The sequence below is a fragment of the Prionailurus viverrinus genome, chromosome C1 (genome assembly GCF_022837055.1).
Source record: "Prionailurus viverrinus isolate Anna chromosome C1, UM_Priviv_1.0, whole genome shotgun sequence".
In the NCBI taxonomy this organism is placed as follows: Eukaryota; Metazoa; Chordata; class Mammalia; order Carnivora; family Felidae; genus Prionailurus; species Prionailurus viverrinus.
In genome coordinates, this window is record NC_062568.1 from 170,317,197 (window position 1) to 170,334,319 (window position 17,123).

The window sequence follows — 17,123 nt, forward strand, 5'->3', positions numbered from 1 at the left end:
ATTAAATAGGTTAATGTATTAAAAAAGCATTACAAATAAAGCATCAATATTAGTTCATTCATAGTGACAAAGGTACAACACCAATTAAAATGTTAATAACAGGGGAACTGGCTGTAGGGTATATAGGAACTTTCTGTATGGTCTTCTGAGCTACAACTTTTTTTTTTGTAAATCAAAAACTACTCTAGGGGCACCTGGGCGGCTCAGTCAGTTGGAACAACCAACTCTTGATTTCAGCTCAGGTCATGATCTCATGGTTCATGGGATCAAGCCCCGTGTCAGGGTCTGTGCTGATGGCACGGAGCCTGCTTGGGGTTCTCTCCCTCCCTCCCTCTCACTCTCTGCTCCTCCCCCACTTGTGCACTCGCTCCCACTGTCTCTCAAAATAGATAAATAAGCACTTTTTTTAAAAAACTACTCTAAAATAAAAGATATTTAGAGTATGACAAAGCACCCATGTGTCAGAGATCATGATTAGCATGGCACATACCCCTTGAATTCAAATTCTGTTTCTACACCTGCACAAATGGGAGCTCCTGGGGCACAGGGACCATGCTCCAGTTGACTCTGCATACCCGAAACCCAGCGTGGGCCTTGATCTGGAACAGGCGCAGGTAGTGACAAAGGACCGAATAAACGAAGACAGGAATTGGCCACATTTTCTCCTTAACTCAACGTGCTGGTACCCAGAAAGCCCTGACTCAATCCTTGGCATTTGATGTCCTAGGCACTGATGGTGAGTTTCAGAGCAGGAGTGGAGGCCAAAACACCGTATGCAGCCCCTGCAAGGCTGGGCTGAGGGCTTTGCATCAGTGTAGACAGTTTATTGGGTTTTTTTTAATGTTTATTTTTGAGAGAGAGAAGCGAGTATGAACGGCGGAGGGGCAGAGAGAGAGACACACACAGAATCCAAAGCAGGCTCCAGGCTCTGAGCTGTTAGTACAGAGCCTGACGCGGGGCTCGAACCCACGAACCGCAAGATCATGACCTGAGCCAAAGTTGGACACTTAACTGACTGAGCCACCTGGTGCCCCAGTATAAACATTTTAAAAAGCAACTAGAAAACAAAACAAAACAAACTGCAACGTAGCGAACTCCTCATTCTTGGAGGCATGTAAGCGGAAGTTGAATGGCCCAAGTTTCTGACTCAGGCTTTTCCAAGGGACCTTGCCTAGGAAACATTCTACAAGTGACCAATGACCCATAGAGAATGTCCAAGTTCAAAAAGATATGCACCGTTTAAGACTAATGCCTTCCATTCTGCAGATCAGAAAACTGAGGCCCAGAGAAAGAGACTGACCACCCCAAAGTCACACAGCACCCCATGATGCCGCCTCAGCAACGTCCAACTCCAAACCTGGCCGCGGGAACCCACCCCGCAGCACCCAGCAGCAGCCCGGCTCCTAGCCCGTGCCTCTCCCAGAGCCCCTGCAGATGGGCCACTACCTGCTCTGCAAAGGCCCTCAGTCTGTCAAGTCAGGTTCCAGGGCTCTGCACGGCTCACAGGCTGACCAGGTGGGGAGAGGGAGGAGGAGCCCTGTGTTGGTGGTGGGCAGACCAGGGGGACCAAGGAGCAGGAGGGGCCACTTACCTGATGGTGTGCTCAAAATAGATATCGTCCATGGAGGCGGTGACGCAGGGGCAGCCAGCGTGCCTCTCGGCTGGCATCAGAAGAAAGCCGTGGGTTAGCATCATCCCCCTGTCACCAGGCCTCTGATCAAATGTCAGGCGGCCAGAGCTAAGGTTGTGCCTCCTTGCCCACACCCACCCTTCTCTAGTTTTCTTCACCTCGCTTACTGCGCCCTGACCCTGCTTATCTATCCAGGTTTTGTCCATCTGGGGTCTCTCCCTTCTGCCAGACTGCAAGTTTCTTGAGGGCAAGGATTTTTGCCTGTCTTGTTCACTGCGGTGCCCCAGCCTGGGAACAGTGCCTGGCTCAGGAGACACTCCATGAGCAGCTGTTGAATGAATGAAAGATCACACGGGGCTATTATAGTTCTCGACCCGCTCAGGTTCCGTACCCCGGTCCAGGACCTTCACCCACCTCTGTTTCCTTGCCCGAGTCATTCTTACTGGCAGGACTGCATTCACTACCTTAGTCCCTCCGGAATCCCTCCCCTGTCCCCAGGGCTGAGTCACGGCTTCTGGTCTGTTCTCCCACAGACCCGATTCTGCCTCTTTCCCAGTGCTGGGGGGCAGGTAGATCACCTATCTGTGCCCCTACTGGACGGTGAGCTCCCTGCGGGTGGGAGAGTACTCAGAGCTCAGTTCAGCTCCACTCAACTCAGCAAGGTGGGCAGCGGTGGCCTTTGCTCAGGGCACTCTCGGGCCAGTCTTGGAGCAGCCACATTTGAAGGTGCAGGGACAGAAGGTGCAGGGACAGAGCTGTGGAGGTCTGGGGGAGCGAGGGCGGGCCCCAGCTGAGCGTGGAGAAATTGGAGGGGGCATCTCAGGCGGCTGGAACAGTACGAGCAAAGGGCAGGACGAGGAAGGAGCACGGCGCTCGGGAGGGCCAGTGACCGCCTCTGATAATGGAGGCCTCCCCTCTGGGTGGTGGGGCCACCGGTGGGAGGACAGTTGCACCAAGCACGGGCTCACCGGACAGGCAGGCCGTGGTGTCAATCCACTTGAGCAGCTGCCCGACGCTCAGCTCGCCGCGCTGGTTGGTGTGGCAAGGCAGCACGAGCTGGCTCATCTGCACCTCGGTGGGATTCCGGTACCCCTCGCCGCCCGCCATGGCACCGTCGTCTTTCTCTGCGTGCGAGGCTGACTTCCGGGACAGGCGGCTTGAGAACACGGAGGCGAAGCCCTGGGAAGAGGTGGGGACGGGAGGTCAGCTCACCGCAGGATCTCCCGGGTCCGCCCGACCTGAGACCCGACTGCCACAGGGAGAGCAGACGGCGCCCCGGGGACACCTCCCGCCAGACCCCAACTCCAAGAGTGGCCACCACTCTCAGACCCCAGGAGGCTCGCTGGATGCCACTTCCACCCAGTTTCCTCTTGGCCAGCACCCCATGTTCACAGGACCTCGGACCTCAGGGAGGGGGAGGGGAATTCAGTCCTTCTCCCTCCAGCTCATGGGCCAGTTGGCTCAAGGTCTGCCTCAGATTGACCTTCATTCTTGCAAGACTCCCCCTCTCTCTGCAGGGAGGCCTGGTGAGCCCTCTAGTAGTCAAGCCTGGGGATCTGTTGTCAATAAAGTAGTCCAAGAAGCAGCCGCTGTTTCGCCCCCAAAGGGCCCTTCCTCGGGCTCCTTCTTTCTGCAGACGACACCAAAGGCAGCACCCCCGTTGGGTGTCCCCCTGTCCCGAGCACTTGGCTTTATGACTAGGAGCGCTCACGCAGTCCCTGAGCAGCTGTCTGAACCAGGCCAGGGTCGCAGCAGCTTCCAGCTGGAGAAGCAGCCGAGAAAATCCTCAAACTCCTGAACTGAGGTGAAATTTCTGCCCAGGGCCCGGCTTGCCTCATTCCCTGGGCGGAAGGGGTAGACGAGCACCCGGCAGCGGCCTGGATGGGGTGGGCTGGGGAAGGGGGGGGCCTCCCGTCTCTCTGGCCCGCTGTCCCTAAGAGGCCGTGAATGAGAGCTGGGGACACCTGCATGTGTGAGAAAAGTGACACAAGGTCCGATTCTCACGGCAATGGTAACAGCCGCTGCCAATACTGATGTAGCGCTTACTAAGCGGCAAATACTCTCTTCTGAGCACTTTGCGTGTCCTGATTCCATTTTATTCATGCAAAAAAAAAAAAAAAAAGAGCCTGAGGTAGGTTCACTGGTGCCCTCGCTTTACAGGTGATGAAATGGAGGTCCCAGTACGTGGCAAAGTCTGGCTGCGGCACAAGGTCTGGCTGCAAAGCCCGAGGTCCTGCCCCCCACACTACACGGTCTGCTCCTGGGGCTGAGAAGAATCCAGGGCCCTGGGCCTGGACTCAGCAGCAACCAGTGCCATGACCCGACGCTGACCCTACCACAGACGCACACGGGGTCAAGGACGGCTCTCGTGCTGGAGTCCGTGCTCCTTGAGTAACCTCCCCCACGAGGCTCCCCTAGCTAATTCAATACGTTCAAAGCACGCCAGGGTGACTCGTTCAAGGTCACTGACCCCCAAGGGGCAGAAGTGGGATTCAAACCAGGCCTGTCTGACCCAGAATAGCTTCTGGGTTCCCAGAGAGGCATCTTGTTCCCGAGAGCCCCTGGGTATGACCAACAGTGCCAGACTCCGAGGAGAGAGAGGAGGGCAGCCCCAGCCCCAGCAGCCTGGGAAGAGGCCTGCAGGGTGCCAGGCTGCCAGGCTTGCAGGCTCCTGTCGGTGTCTGGCAGGCCACTGTGGTCCGAGCAGCAGGACCCGTCACCATGGTAACCACTGCCAAGGCATTTCCGGCCTGTTGTGCGGGGGGGGGGGGGGGGGGGGGGGGGGGGGGGGCGCGGTATGATGTGGCTGCCTTTCTGGGTGTGGGAGATGGCGGAGGGAGGAGGCAGACAGATTCCATTTACCCACACTCTTCCCAAACCCATGCCACAACCAGGGGTTCTGGGCAGAACATTCCAGAAAGAAGTGAAAGAGCAAGTTAGGGAAATGGGGGAGGCAAGACGCAGAGGGTGAGTGGTCAGAAGAAAGGGAGCAGACCATCGGGGGTTTCTGGGCAGTTCCAGGCATACACACGGGGAAGCCCTACACACTATGCCTCTGCTTTACAAACCTGTTTTCACATCTGCCACCTCACTGGATCCTCCCAAGGAAGGCAGAGGGTGAGGACTGCTGACCCCATTTTACAAAAGACGAAAGTGAGGACGGAAAAAGCCCTAGACCAGCGGTCCGGACACCTGAGTTCCAGTCCTCCCTCTGCTTCTCACCTGCTCGGTCTCCACTCCCACCAGCCTCCTATTTCCTATTCTATGAAAAAGAGTCCCTGCCCTCCCATTGAACTGTACATGCCTGGAGGCAGGATCTTGGCCTTGTTCAATCATTCATTCATTCACCAAGCATTTCTCCTTTACCCTGGACCTAACATTGAGAGAACAAAGATAAACTGGTCCATTCCCTTTGAGCAGCTCCTGCTTAGTGCTTACGCTTAGCAGGTCCCGGCATACAGTAGGCCCTCACCAAAGGTTTGTGGAGGGACGATCAGAGGCAGACTTGAGTTCAAATCCTAGCCCTGTCCCTCTGGTGCTATGTGATTCCGGATTAAGTCCCCTCCCCTTCTGAACCTCATCTGTGACTCGCTGGGCAGGCAGAGGCAGGGGAAGATTGCCAATCCCTAAGGTACCCCCGGTTCTGGTTTCAGGATTCCGGACTCTAACCCCACACGGTTCTAGCATGTCCAGCTGACATTTCCACTGAAATGGAAGCTGAGAAGTCCTGTCACCCTGTCAGACAGGAAACAGCGTGATCTTCTGAGCAGGGCTGAGCTCCCAGGCAAACTGAGGGCCAAGACCTGCTGTGGCTGTCCCCCTGTCTCTTCAAAGAGAAGGGCCCAGAGCCCCTGGGCTGGAGCACGAGTAGAAGGGACAGAGTAGCACTGGAGGGCCCAGGCACAGCCTCTCAGACTCCAACTCCTTCTTTGGCTCTAAGGCAGTCTGCCCACACCATGGCAGGCCAGGCTGGCCCTCCTCCTATCCCAAGGTGGGCAGGCAGCCAGCCTGGGTGACAGGGGCGTGTGCAGCCCAGACAAGCTCTGGCCAATGGGGCCCCAGAGCCAGGCCACTCCTCCCAGGGCCAGTCACGGGAGAGCAGAGGCCCTGGATGGAGTCAGGGACTGCAGCAGCCAGGCAGACTGAGCCAAGACAGCTGACAGGGAGGGCAGAGCCTGCTACGAAGGTGGAGAGGGCACCCGGGGGTCAGAGATGTACCCTCTCAGATGGCAGATGTGCCTGCGGCTGGCCCAGACCACAGCAGACCTGGCCAGATTTGGTCATCCCAGACTAGGTCTCAGCTGGCTACACCATGGGCTCTGCGTCCCTCCTCCCGGGCCACAGGAGGCATCCCGTGTCACAGACCTGCTGCGTCAGAGCAGGAGAGGCCACTTTGCCCAATCCCTTCACAGCTGAGGAGACTGACACACACAGAGGGACAGGCTGGTCCGGGGTCATACAGCTGAGGAGCCAGGATGAGCCCCCCTGGGCCAGGGCTCCTTCTAGACGATTTGACAACAACCCCACACAAACAGACGACCTCGATGTCCTCTCTCTCCTAAGTACCAAGTCCCAGTGACCTGCCTTCCCTAAACTCTCAGGCTCCCCCTCGCCCTGACAGCTCAGGCCCTGGCTAGGCACTGCCCGCTCACTAGACTGTCTCCACAGCCTGTCCCCAGGCCTCCAGTCTCTCCACCTCCTTCTAGCTTCCACAAGCACCAGCAGGATCTTCCCAAACAGCAAATCCACCAACACGACAACCATAATTTTCTGTACCTTGTCTTGCAGGACCACTAGGTCTGGCCTTTACAGCCCCACCCACCCATGCACCCCCCCCCATCCCCCACATACTGTGGGACTTCATTCTGTCCCTTAGGACCACACAGACCTCTCTGAAGAGCAAGCCAGACCAGACACCTCCCCTGCTCAAGACTCCTCAATGGCTCCCTACTGCTCTCAGGATAAAGCTCCTGCCAGGGCCCCAGCAGCTGCTCTCCCAAGGTCTAGACCACATGCCATTCCTCAGAGCACCACTCTTACCCAGTTCCTTTCCCCACCATGTGGGTGCTGCTTCTGCCTAGGATCCCTTTATCTGCCCTGTGTGCCGGGTAAGCTCTTCCTCCTCCCTCTTCAAGCCCCCACCACCTCTTCCGCAAAGAAAGCTGGGGCCTCCCTGGCCCCACAGCCTCGTCTGTCTCCATCACAGCCCCAACCAAACTGTGTAGTCACTGTTTTGACAGCCACCCCCCTCATCAGATAGGCATTCCCTTGGGACAGGGACAGACTCAGTCCTACCACAGAGCAGGTGCCGAATAAAACCTACAGAAGAGGAAAAGGAAGGAAAACCCTGGTGACAGGGCGGTCCCAGAGCTGAGATGTGAAGACAGGATGGTTTAAGGGGCAGAAAGGACACGAAGGGGGAACAGAACAACAGTGGCTCAGGGGATGGGACCAGGAGGGCAAAAAGAAGCAGGTAGGAAAGTACTAGGTACCTGTGTGGGTGGAGTCAGAGGGAGAAGGGCCAAGGAGTCTCTGGAAACCGGGGAAAAACTCCCAGAGAAGGTTGTGACTTACAGTGATGAGGCAGGAAACAAGACCAGTGAGGGAGATCTTAGTGCCTTCAGGAACCATCGGGAACAGGCCTAGAGCAGAGGAGACCCACCTATCCTGGCAGGGAAGAGCAGGCTTGTGTGACCTCTCAACCGACCCACCATGACACGAGACTGTACACAGGCCACCGGGGTCCGTCTGGCCTGAGTTCAAGTCTGATTCCACAACTAACTCATGTGACCTTGGGCAAGCTGCCCAACCTCCGTGGGCCTCAGTTTCCTCGGCTGGAAGAATGGGATTATAACATGCACTTCATTGGTACGTATGTCACTGTGGGGATGAAATGAAACGAGATTAAGTGTTTAAGGCTCCTACCACACCCCCACCCCCACCCCCGCCCCCGTTATGACCAACATTTATTGAGCACTTACTGTTAGCATTATAAAGCTGAGTTGGGGCTTTCCACAGAAACATAGCTGGGAGAGACCCAAACATAGTTCACACTGACTGTTTACCTAGTACTTTCTTATCTGAGTTCACCAGAACATCAGGGCAACCCTGTGAGGGGTTGTTAGCCCCTTTGAGAGGTTTGGTGAGAATTCAAAAAGCCAGTGACAGCGGAACAGACATTCAGGCTTGTGTAGGAGACTGCAAAGCCCATGTTCCTCCCTCTCCACTTCCTGAGGGGGTGGGGACCAGAAGGCAGGCCCCAGGGGGGCAGGGAGAAGCAGCCTTTGGCCCACCCTAGGAGCCACCGGCCAGGCCTCATGAAAGGCCTGATTGTCTGAGCCAGGCCACTCCGAGCAGTGTGAGGAAGCCATCCAAACTAGACGCCCTGTCTGCACAAAGCGGGAATCCAGCCTCTCAGAGAAACAGGGTGGCCTCCTGGAGGTTTCCCACTAGCAAAGCGGCAACATTTGTCAACATCCTAAATTCCGCCTCGGGCCTATTCCCCCATCTTCCTCCCAAAAAAGGCTCTGAGGCAGCCTGCACATGCACAGCACACAGACCCCACAGGCACCCAGAGCTGAAATGCAAACAAAGCTACGGAACCAAATAAGGGAAGAGAGGATTATGTTCGAAATCCAGCTGCACAAAGATGCCGCCAGAGAGAATTGCATTTCACCTTGAGATTCCCCGGCAGACATAAAAAGGCGAAAAGGGGTAGCAGTGGGTACCAAACTCATAGAGTTAAAAGCAGAGAGCTCCCATCCACGAAACCAGCTTCAGGGCCGGGAGGAGGACACCAGGGGGCTGTCCCGTTGGCTTCTGATTGTCATATAACGTGAGATCATATCTTCATTCTATAGGATAAAACAATGGTCCCCAGTGCCCTCTACAAACATCCTCATTCTGCCTCTGGCCACAGGCTGTGTTGGCACTTGACATTTTTTCGCGATTATGGGGTGGGAAAGGTAGAACATGAGACCAACATTTTGCATTAAGCGTCTCCTATACCAGCCCCTTGCTTAACATTTACTGAACACCTGCTGTGCACCATGTTCTATGCTGAGAAATTTCATACGTGTTATCTCAGTAATTTTTACATCTGCCCCGTGAGGCATTGTTGTGCTATCCATTTTACTGATGAGCAAACTCAGATACCTTGTTTCTGAGCCAGCCGAAGTCCACTTACAGCTCTACAGAATTTCTACAGATTTTTCAAGGGCCTGGGAGACGGGGAAGATGGAAGAGATTCTTCCAGTCTGACACTCAGCGAGAGGAAGCAAATGACTCCAAACATGCAACCAGTCAGTGACCAAAAAGAGTAGAGGCCAGGACCCTGAGTCTCCATCCAGAGCCCAGAGTCTGGCACAGGCTGATCAGGCACTGGGCTTCCCCCTTCTTCTGACAGCCAGCTCTTATGCTCTCCCAGCATGAAAGAGGGGGATGGGAGGGCCACCAACCTTCTAATCCTGCCCTACACCCCCAGTCTGATGAGGAAGGGAGGTGGGGTGTGGGGTACAATTGAAACTCTGAGCTAAGGACAAGCTTTCCTCAGGGTAGCCCCATCCTTCCAGAAGTAGAGCCTCATGGGACATGGGACAAAACTGAACATCAGTGGAACTTTTATCAGTTCCTCATCCCCAGAAGACCTTGGGTGATTATTTTACCTCTCCACGTGTCAGTTTCCTCATCTGCCTAATGGGGATAATAAAAGAACCTGAAGTTATAGTGAGGATTATAAGACAGTGAGCCCACTAGAATGGCTATAACCAAAATCATGGACAGTAACAAGTGTTGGCAAGGATGTGGAGAAAACAGAACCCCTGCCCACTGCTGGGGGGAATATAAAATGTTTGACCCACCATAGAAAACGGTTTGGCAGGTCCTCAAAAAGCTGAGCATAGAAACACCATATAACTTTGCCATTCCATTCCTAGGTATATACCCAACGGCACTGAAAACAAGGCCTCAAACAAATACACATACACACATGTTCATAGCAGCACTATTCATAACAGCCAAGAGGTGGAAAGCATCCAAATGTCCGTCAATGGATAAATGGATAGACAAATTGTGGTATATCCATATAACACAGCATTAGTCAGCTGTGATCGATACATAAGGAATGATCGATACATAAAACGTGGATGAATTTCAAAGCCTCATGCTAAGTGAAACAAGCCAGATGCAAAAAGTCACACAGTGAATGGTTCCATTTATATGAAGTCCCCAGTACAGATAAGCCCATGGAGACAGAAAGCAGATTGGTGGTCACCAGGGTACTCCTGTCCCCAGAAGGAAAGGGGAGAAACTTCTTAAAAGTTAAGGGGCTTCACTTTGAAGTGATGGAAAGGTTGGAACTAGATAGAGGTAGTGGGTATACTAAGTTCCACTGCACTGTACTTGAAAATGGTTGGGGTGCCTGGGTGGCTCAGTCGGTTAAGTGGCCAACTTCGGCTCAGGTCGTGATCTCATGGCCCGTGAGTTCGAGCCCCGCGTCAGGCTCTTTGCTAACAGCTCAAAACCTGGAACCTGTTTCAGATTCTGTGTCTCCCTCTCTCTGACCCTCCCCTGTTCACGCTCTGTCTCTCCCTATCTTAAAAATAAAACATTAAAAAAAAAAAAAAGAAAATGGTTAATTACGTTATGTGTATTTCACCTTGATAAATTAATATTATTTTTTAACTCTTAAGAGTAACCATTTTAGACAAATAATAGGGAAGTCTGCTAATTTAACTTAAATTAAATATAAAATGTCAAATGCATTTTTTAAAAAAGATACTGGAAGCAAGAGTGTTTAGCATGGTAAAAATGTTAGGTTTCATGATTAGCTGTCTAGGTCTCAGTTTGCTCATCTGTCAGGTGGGACATTAACTAGATAGTCTCCAAGACTCTTTTCAACCATGAAGGGTTTGGCATACAGGAAGAACTCCTTACCAAGGCCCATGAGGCCCCGCAGAGGGGCTTGCCACACCTCCCACCACAGGGCCTTTGCTTATGCCGGTCCCTCTCTCTAGAGTGCTCTTCACCTCTGCAAAACCTACTCACCCCCCGTGTCCATCACCTCTTCCCCACTCTCATGATCCTGGCACCACGTACCTCCCCTCTCTAATACTCTCCACTCCAACAACATTCAGTGCACCGTGGGAGTATTTGGGTGTCCTAGACCAGGCAGGAGCCCTGTCTTTCTCCTCCTGGAGTCCACAGGGCCCAGCACAGCACCTGGCTCACTGTGGACCAAGTGAATGAGTTTGTTCAGTGGGTCCCCAACCTCCACTAGTGTCACCCCATGTAGACACTCACCCCAGGGAGAATGCCGGCCATGAGGTCAGGTGAGGTTCCCCACTAGAGACCCCACTCCCACTCCTGCACCCTCACCCCATTCTAGAACAGAGAGCCTAAACACCACCTGCTTCCCTCCACCCCCAAGGGTAAAAATAACCTTGTCTGAAATCTGACACCTACCCTCAGCCAGGTCATCTTGAAAACTCCCCCTGTCCCACTGAGAAGCCTGCCAGGGGCCAGACGGGTGAGGAGGGCATTTTCTGAATGCTTTCCCATTCAAACCTCATATTTGAGGCATTGTCCCTGGGAAGGTACACAGGGGACCCGAGCCTGGAGAAGTCCCAAGTCCTGTCCCAGGTCCCCCAGCTCTGAAGCACAGAGTGCTGGCCTCTAGCCTCCATCTATACCACAGCCCCTTCGTCCACTGTGAGGGTGAGAAGGGCTTTGGAGATGGATTACAAACTGCTTGCTTGTGTGGACGGGGAAACAGGCATGGGCGGCTCTCTGTCCAAAGGCCTTCAGAGTCAGGCAGACCTTGGGTAAGCTACTGAGAAATTGTTTCCTCCTTGGGGGGAAGAAAAAAACCAAATACCCCCACCCCATCTGCATCCAAGAGTAGCGTGAGAATTAAGGGAGGTCCCCAAACCAAAGGCACCCGGCTAACTGTGAAGTGCTGTGCACATGTGAGGGGGCAGTTGGCTGTCAGCGGCCTTGGTTTCTCACTTTGGGGAAACGGAACCATGGGGAGCAGAGACAGCGTGGGACAGTGGGTTCCGGAGGTGGGCAGACTACACGTGAATCCCAGACCTGCCCTCAGAAGCGCAGGGGCCCCAGGCAACTTGCTTCCCCTCCTCCCGGTTCAAGGGCAAGGCACCCCCACGCACCCCTCCCTCTCTGTAAAGGAGTACTTTGCAGCCTGTCCTGAGGTGGAAAGGAGGGAGCAGATGGCAGGTGCTTGGTAAATGGTGGTGGTTCGCTTCTTGTGAGTCGGAGGGGGGCCTGCCAGAGTGGGCCCCGTCCTCCCGGAGCCAAGGTCTAGATGGCAAGTCGCAGGGAACAAGGGGATACACTGAGGGAGCTTGTGTGGAAGCTGGAGGACGAGGGACTGGCTGCGTGTGGCCCCCCTGCAAGCACCCTCACGCCCACCCCTCTGTACTGTCTGGGCCCTGCCCTGGCAGTGTGCCCCCCGTCGAAGGACCCATGGCCTGGGAGCACAGTTTTTCATTTCTCTGGCCCCACCTTCCTCATTTATAAAATTGCAGAGGAGACTGAGAGCAGTCACCCCCCCACCGTCTTTTTTTAGAATTTCTTTCAATTTTTATTTATTTTTGAGAGACAGAGAGAGCACAAGCAGGGAGGGGCAGAGAGAGAGGGAGACACAGAATCCAAAGCAGACTCCAGGCTCCGAGCTATCAGCACGGAGCCCGACGCGGGGCTCGAACCCACAAACCAGGAGATCACTGCCTGAGCCGAAAACCAATGCTCAACTGATTGAGCCACCCAGGAGCCCCTCCCACCTTCTTTAAATATTTACCATATGCCAGGTACTGTGCTGTATGCACCATCTCATTTCATCTTCACACACAGCTCTGTTATCCACTGTTGCTCTCTCCATCTTGCAGATGGGAAAATAGAGGCTCGGTGAGGGCAGAGTTGGGGCTGGAACTCAAGTCTGTTTGACTCAAAGGCCGAGGCTGCTCGGCCACTCTCGTCTTACTGCTGCATCCCGCACGTTTGTGCCACAGTCGAGGGCCCTTCCAGGACGGACACACACACACACACACACACGCACGCACGCGCGCGCGTGCTCTCCTCCCCTCACTGTAGGCAACAGCGATGGTAATCACTACCCATTCCCCCTGCCCTGTCTGGGGTCAAGGCACTTGTCCCACGGATGCTCAAGGCCCAGCAGCCTGTGAGGGAGGGAGGTGGCCACCTCCGGTGAGGAACCCGCAAGCTCTCAGAGCTGAACACTGTACTCTGTGAATCCTCAGATCTCAGGACACTTGGTGTCGGCTCGACTACCTCCCTCGGGTCCAAGAGTCTCAGCTACCGCACGTCTCGGCGGGGGTCCAGCATGAGCTTGCTCACTCCCAGAGACGGGGGGCTCACTCCTTTCTGACATACACCCTTCCACTGAGGAGTGGGCCTGCCTGTCGGAGCTCTTCTGTGCCCCCCACACCACTCACTGCTGCTTCCCTGACGCTCCCCGCCTTGGGGCTGTTTGCTACCCCCTTCCGCCTACCTCCAGTAAACCCCGGAAAGAGGTAGGAGGGATCTGAACACAGGCAATCTGACCCCCAGCGCGATCGGCCCCCACTGTGTGGCCCTTCGGGGGAGACGAGTCTGATAGTAGCCAGCCAGGAACCCACATTCACGGGCAACACCCCCATGCTGGAGCCCGTGGCAGTGAGGTGGGCTCTGTGGGGACTATGAGAGAAAGCCCAGCCTCTCCCCTCATCACAGCCCTGCCTGTGCTCCCTGACAGAGAGCCAAAACTGCCACCAGACCTGCCTCTGGTCACCATGGCAACAGGCACCCAAGATCCTGCAAGCAAGCCCTTTCACCTGACCCCAAGCCCCTCCAGGATGGCAAAGGGGAGAGGGAGAAAGAGCCAGAAGGGAGAAGTGGGGAGAAGAGAGATTACAGAGAGAGAAGGAGGAAAAGGTGGTAAGAGAGAGAGAGAGAGAATAGGAAACCACGGGGTCACAGCACAGAGGCTGGGAGGGAAGAGAGCAGCAAGGAGAAGCAAGGAGACAGATAGAGGCACTCAGCAGAGGGAGAAGTAAAGAGGCAGGAAGGCGCCCCCTCCCAACTCCCCTGCTGCACACATTCCTCAGGCCTCAACTGCTCTCAGCCCTGCTGGAGGTATTCTGGCCCCGGGCTGGGACTTCCCAGCCCAGGAAGCTGGCAGCCCAAGGCCCCTCTGAGGCCCCAGCTCCTTCTCCAGCCCCTGCGGGCCCCTCGTGCAAGGGATAGGGTCCTGTCCTCCCCAGCAGGTGGGGCCCCTTCCCCCACCCTCAGCAGGAGGCCCCCCAGTGCTCCCCAGTTCTCCTGCCTGCCCCGGGCCTACCTTTCACACAGCACACCAACGTTTTCTTCCCTAAAGTGTTCAAGAAACCATCCCTAAGCAGAGTGGCCTGAGTGAGAGGCTGACGTTATCTATGGACGCGTTCCTTACACCGGCAAGGCGTGAACCAGGCCTCAGAACAGGCCTAGCAAAGGAACACCAACCTCAAGGGGCTGCTTCTAAGGCCCCGAGTCGCCAGGCCAAAGGGGTAGAGACCCAGAGCTGGGCCTGGACTCTGGCAGAGGCTGCTGTGCTGAACAGGTGCACCAATGGTTCTCTCCAGGCACTCACCACACTCCAGAACCTTCCCTCAGCCCCAAGTTCTCCAGCTGCAAGATGGCCTTCTCATACCTGTCCCCACATGCCCTACACTGTCTCAGAGGAATTCGAGAAAGGTTTGTTGAGGAAACAATGAGCAGGACAGAGAGAAGGAAACAAACAAGGGGCTAGCGGGAGGGCCGGAGCAAGGTCCAGTGGACAGAAGCTGTTAGAACCCTGGCCCCTCCTCAGTCTCCCTGGATAACCTTAAGCCATTTACTTCGAGCCACAGGAATAGACACATTCTGTGCATTTTGCGTTTGCACAGACCCAGAACATTGTAAATGCTCAATAAAAATGTGGAAACGTGTTAAATTAAACCTGGAGGTATCTCCAATGGAGTGTCACATTTGTCTGGTCCGTTCAACATTTGACCAAACGGCTGTAACGAAGACAAACCCAGTCACAGATGGCCACCTAAAAGGCTGTAACATATAAACATAAAACCAAGCAGATGAAATGAACGAGATCCGTGGTATCTGCCTGCATTTAAGTTTTTCTGTCGCTCTTTATGTGGCTGCTGGGGTGGCTCTAGCTTGATGGCCGTGTCCTCACGATTTCATCCGTCTACAACAGTGACAATTGCTGCTGAAGGCCTCTGCTGTGGTGACGGTGGGGGGTGGGGATGTGTTTAGGGCAGGGGAGTCTGTGACAGGAAGGAGGCAGCCTCCAGCGGAGTGAGACCCAGCCCTGGGAGGGGGAGTCCAGGGGAGGGGTGGCATGGGAGGACAACCAGGCAGGAGAGGGACAGCAAGGAGGCTGTATTACATGTGGCCGGGTGACGGGCTTCAGGCTACAAATCTGAGGGCTGGCCAGGTCAGAAGACAGGAGGGTCTCAGTAAAATACAAAACTAAGACCAGGGACACCCAGCTGGCTCAGCTGGTAGAGCATGTGACTCTTGATCTTGGAGTCATGACTTTGAGCCCCACATTGGGTATAGAGATTACTTAAAAAATAAAATCTAAACACACACACGCACACACACACACACACACACACACACACACACACACGACCAAACAGGGGTGCACAAGGTTAGAAAGAGGCCAATTCTGGCTGCGGATCAACGTCAATCTTTTTTAAAACTCCCATTCATCCCTTCAAGATGCTGGGAATACAACATTAAACATGTTCTCTAGCGGAAAGACAATAAACAAGCAAAGGAACATGATCATTTTAGAGACTAAAAAGTACTAAAAGAAACAATGGATGAGATGAAGACAGAAAGGGGTGGATGAGGAGATCTAACTTGAGCTAGGTACTCAAGGAGGCTTCGTGGCCCAGATCCGAATGAATGACGAGCCGGAGCCATCATGCAAGGCTCTGGAGGCACAGCGTTCCAAGCAGGGGAACAGAGGGTGCAAAGATCCCAAGGAAGAACAGGGACAAGCTTGGTTGCCAGAGGAACAGCAGGGTGGCCAGTCTCAGCGAGGCCCAGTCCTCTGGCCATTCCTACCCCGGGACCAGATACCAGTGCTGCCATCTTGGATTCCCAAGGCCAGCCCATCCACCAGCTGAATACCACCAAGTAACCTCCACCAACACCCAGCCAAGCCCTGCCCAAATTCCTGACCCACAAAATCTCAAGATGCAATAAAACGGGTCTCGTTTGAAGCCACTAGGTGTGGGGGTAGTTTGCCACACAGCCACAGTAAGTAGGACAGACATCATCCAAGGAGAGAGCAAGGACAGAGCTATTTAGAAGTCGGTGGGAGGGAGCAGCGTGCAGAGGGGACCACAGGGACCCTGGGTGAGCTGCAAAGACACCAGGAGAGGGTGGGTCTCCAGGGGGGGTGCCTCTTGGTGCGGGGTGCTGAGCTGTCCCAGCAGGTGAGCAGAGAAGCTATAAGGGGGCAGAGGAAGGGCGAGGACAGGAGTCACGGACTAGGGACAGGATGAGAGGTAGAGAAGTGGAAACAGGGACCACAGAAAACTCTTGCAGAGGTTTTTCTAGGACAGGGGAGCAAAGAAACCAGAAAGTAGTTGGAAGGGGAGGGACATGGGTAGAGGGGAGGGATCTTGTTTGGCTTAGAGGCTAGGAGGTACTGGGGTCTCATCTGGATGCTGATGGGACACAGCCAGGAGGAGAGGGATTTCTCTGAGCCAATGAGCTGCTAACAGACAGGCTGTCCAAGAATTGCCCTCTCAGGAGCTTGAAGATCCCATTTTAGAAATCTATGGCTGCCATCTATTGTGTCCCTACTGTGTGCCAGGCCTAGTCCTTGTGGGTCCTTGAATCTCCACTCCGCTCTGAAGCAGGAGTCCTCATTCATAGTTGAGGAAAAGGAAACTCGGGGAATATGGAAAGATCCACCCAAGGACACATGGCCAGTAAAAGGCAGAGGGGAGAGGAACCTGGCTGGCTCTGCGGGTAGAACATGCAAGTATCTATCTGCCCCTCCCTGCTCTCTCTCTCTCTCTCTCTCTCTCTCTCACTCACTCTCTCTCTCTCAAATAAGTAAACATTAAAAAAAAATTTTTTTAAGGCAGAGGGGAGGGGCACCTGGGTGGCTTGGTCCGTTGAGCATCCAACTCTTTTTTTTTTTTAAGTTTATTTATTTATTTTGAGAGAGAGAGAGAGAACAAGCAGGGGAAGGGCAGAAAGAGAGAGAGAGAGAGAGAGAGAGGGATAATCCTGAGTAGGCTCACGCTGCCAGCTCAGAGCCCAACTCAGGGCTCAAACTCATGAACCCTGAGATCACGACCTGAGCCGAAACCAAGAGTCAGATGCTTAACCGACTGAGCGACTCTTGATTTCAGCTCAGGTCATAATCCCAGGGCCATGAGATGGAGCCCCAAATCAGACTCTGTCTGCACTGAGT

The 17,123-nt window shown here is 54.3% G+C and overlaps 1 protein-coding gene across 7 annotated transcripts in view; it reads right to left on the bottom strand.

Moving 5' to 3' along the window:
- ACOT11 (acyl-CoA thioesterase 11) overlaps positions 1–17,123 on the bottom strand; it is a 67,527-nt gene that overhangs the window by 21,925 nt on the left and 28,479 nt on the right. For 3 of the 7 annotated variants that reach the window (XM_047871369.1, XM_047871368.1, XM_047871367.1), the window contains exons 2-3: positions 2,599–2,809; positions 1,592–1,661 (exon numbers count right to left, since the gene is read on the bottom strand). In XM_047871369.1, coding sequence (XP_047727325.1) covers positions 1,592–1,661; positions 2,599–2,737 — 209 coding nt within the window. In that variant the 5' untranslated portion in view covers positions 2,738–2,809. The other 4 variants (XR_007154845.1, XM_047871364.1, XM_047871366.1 and 1 more) reach the window with 3 other exon arrangements.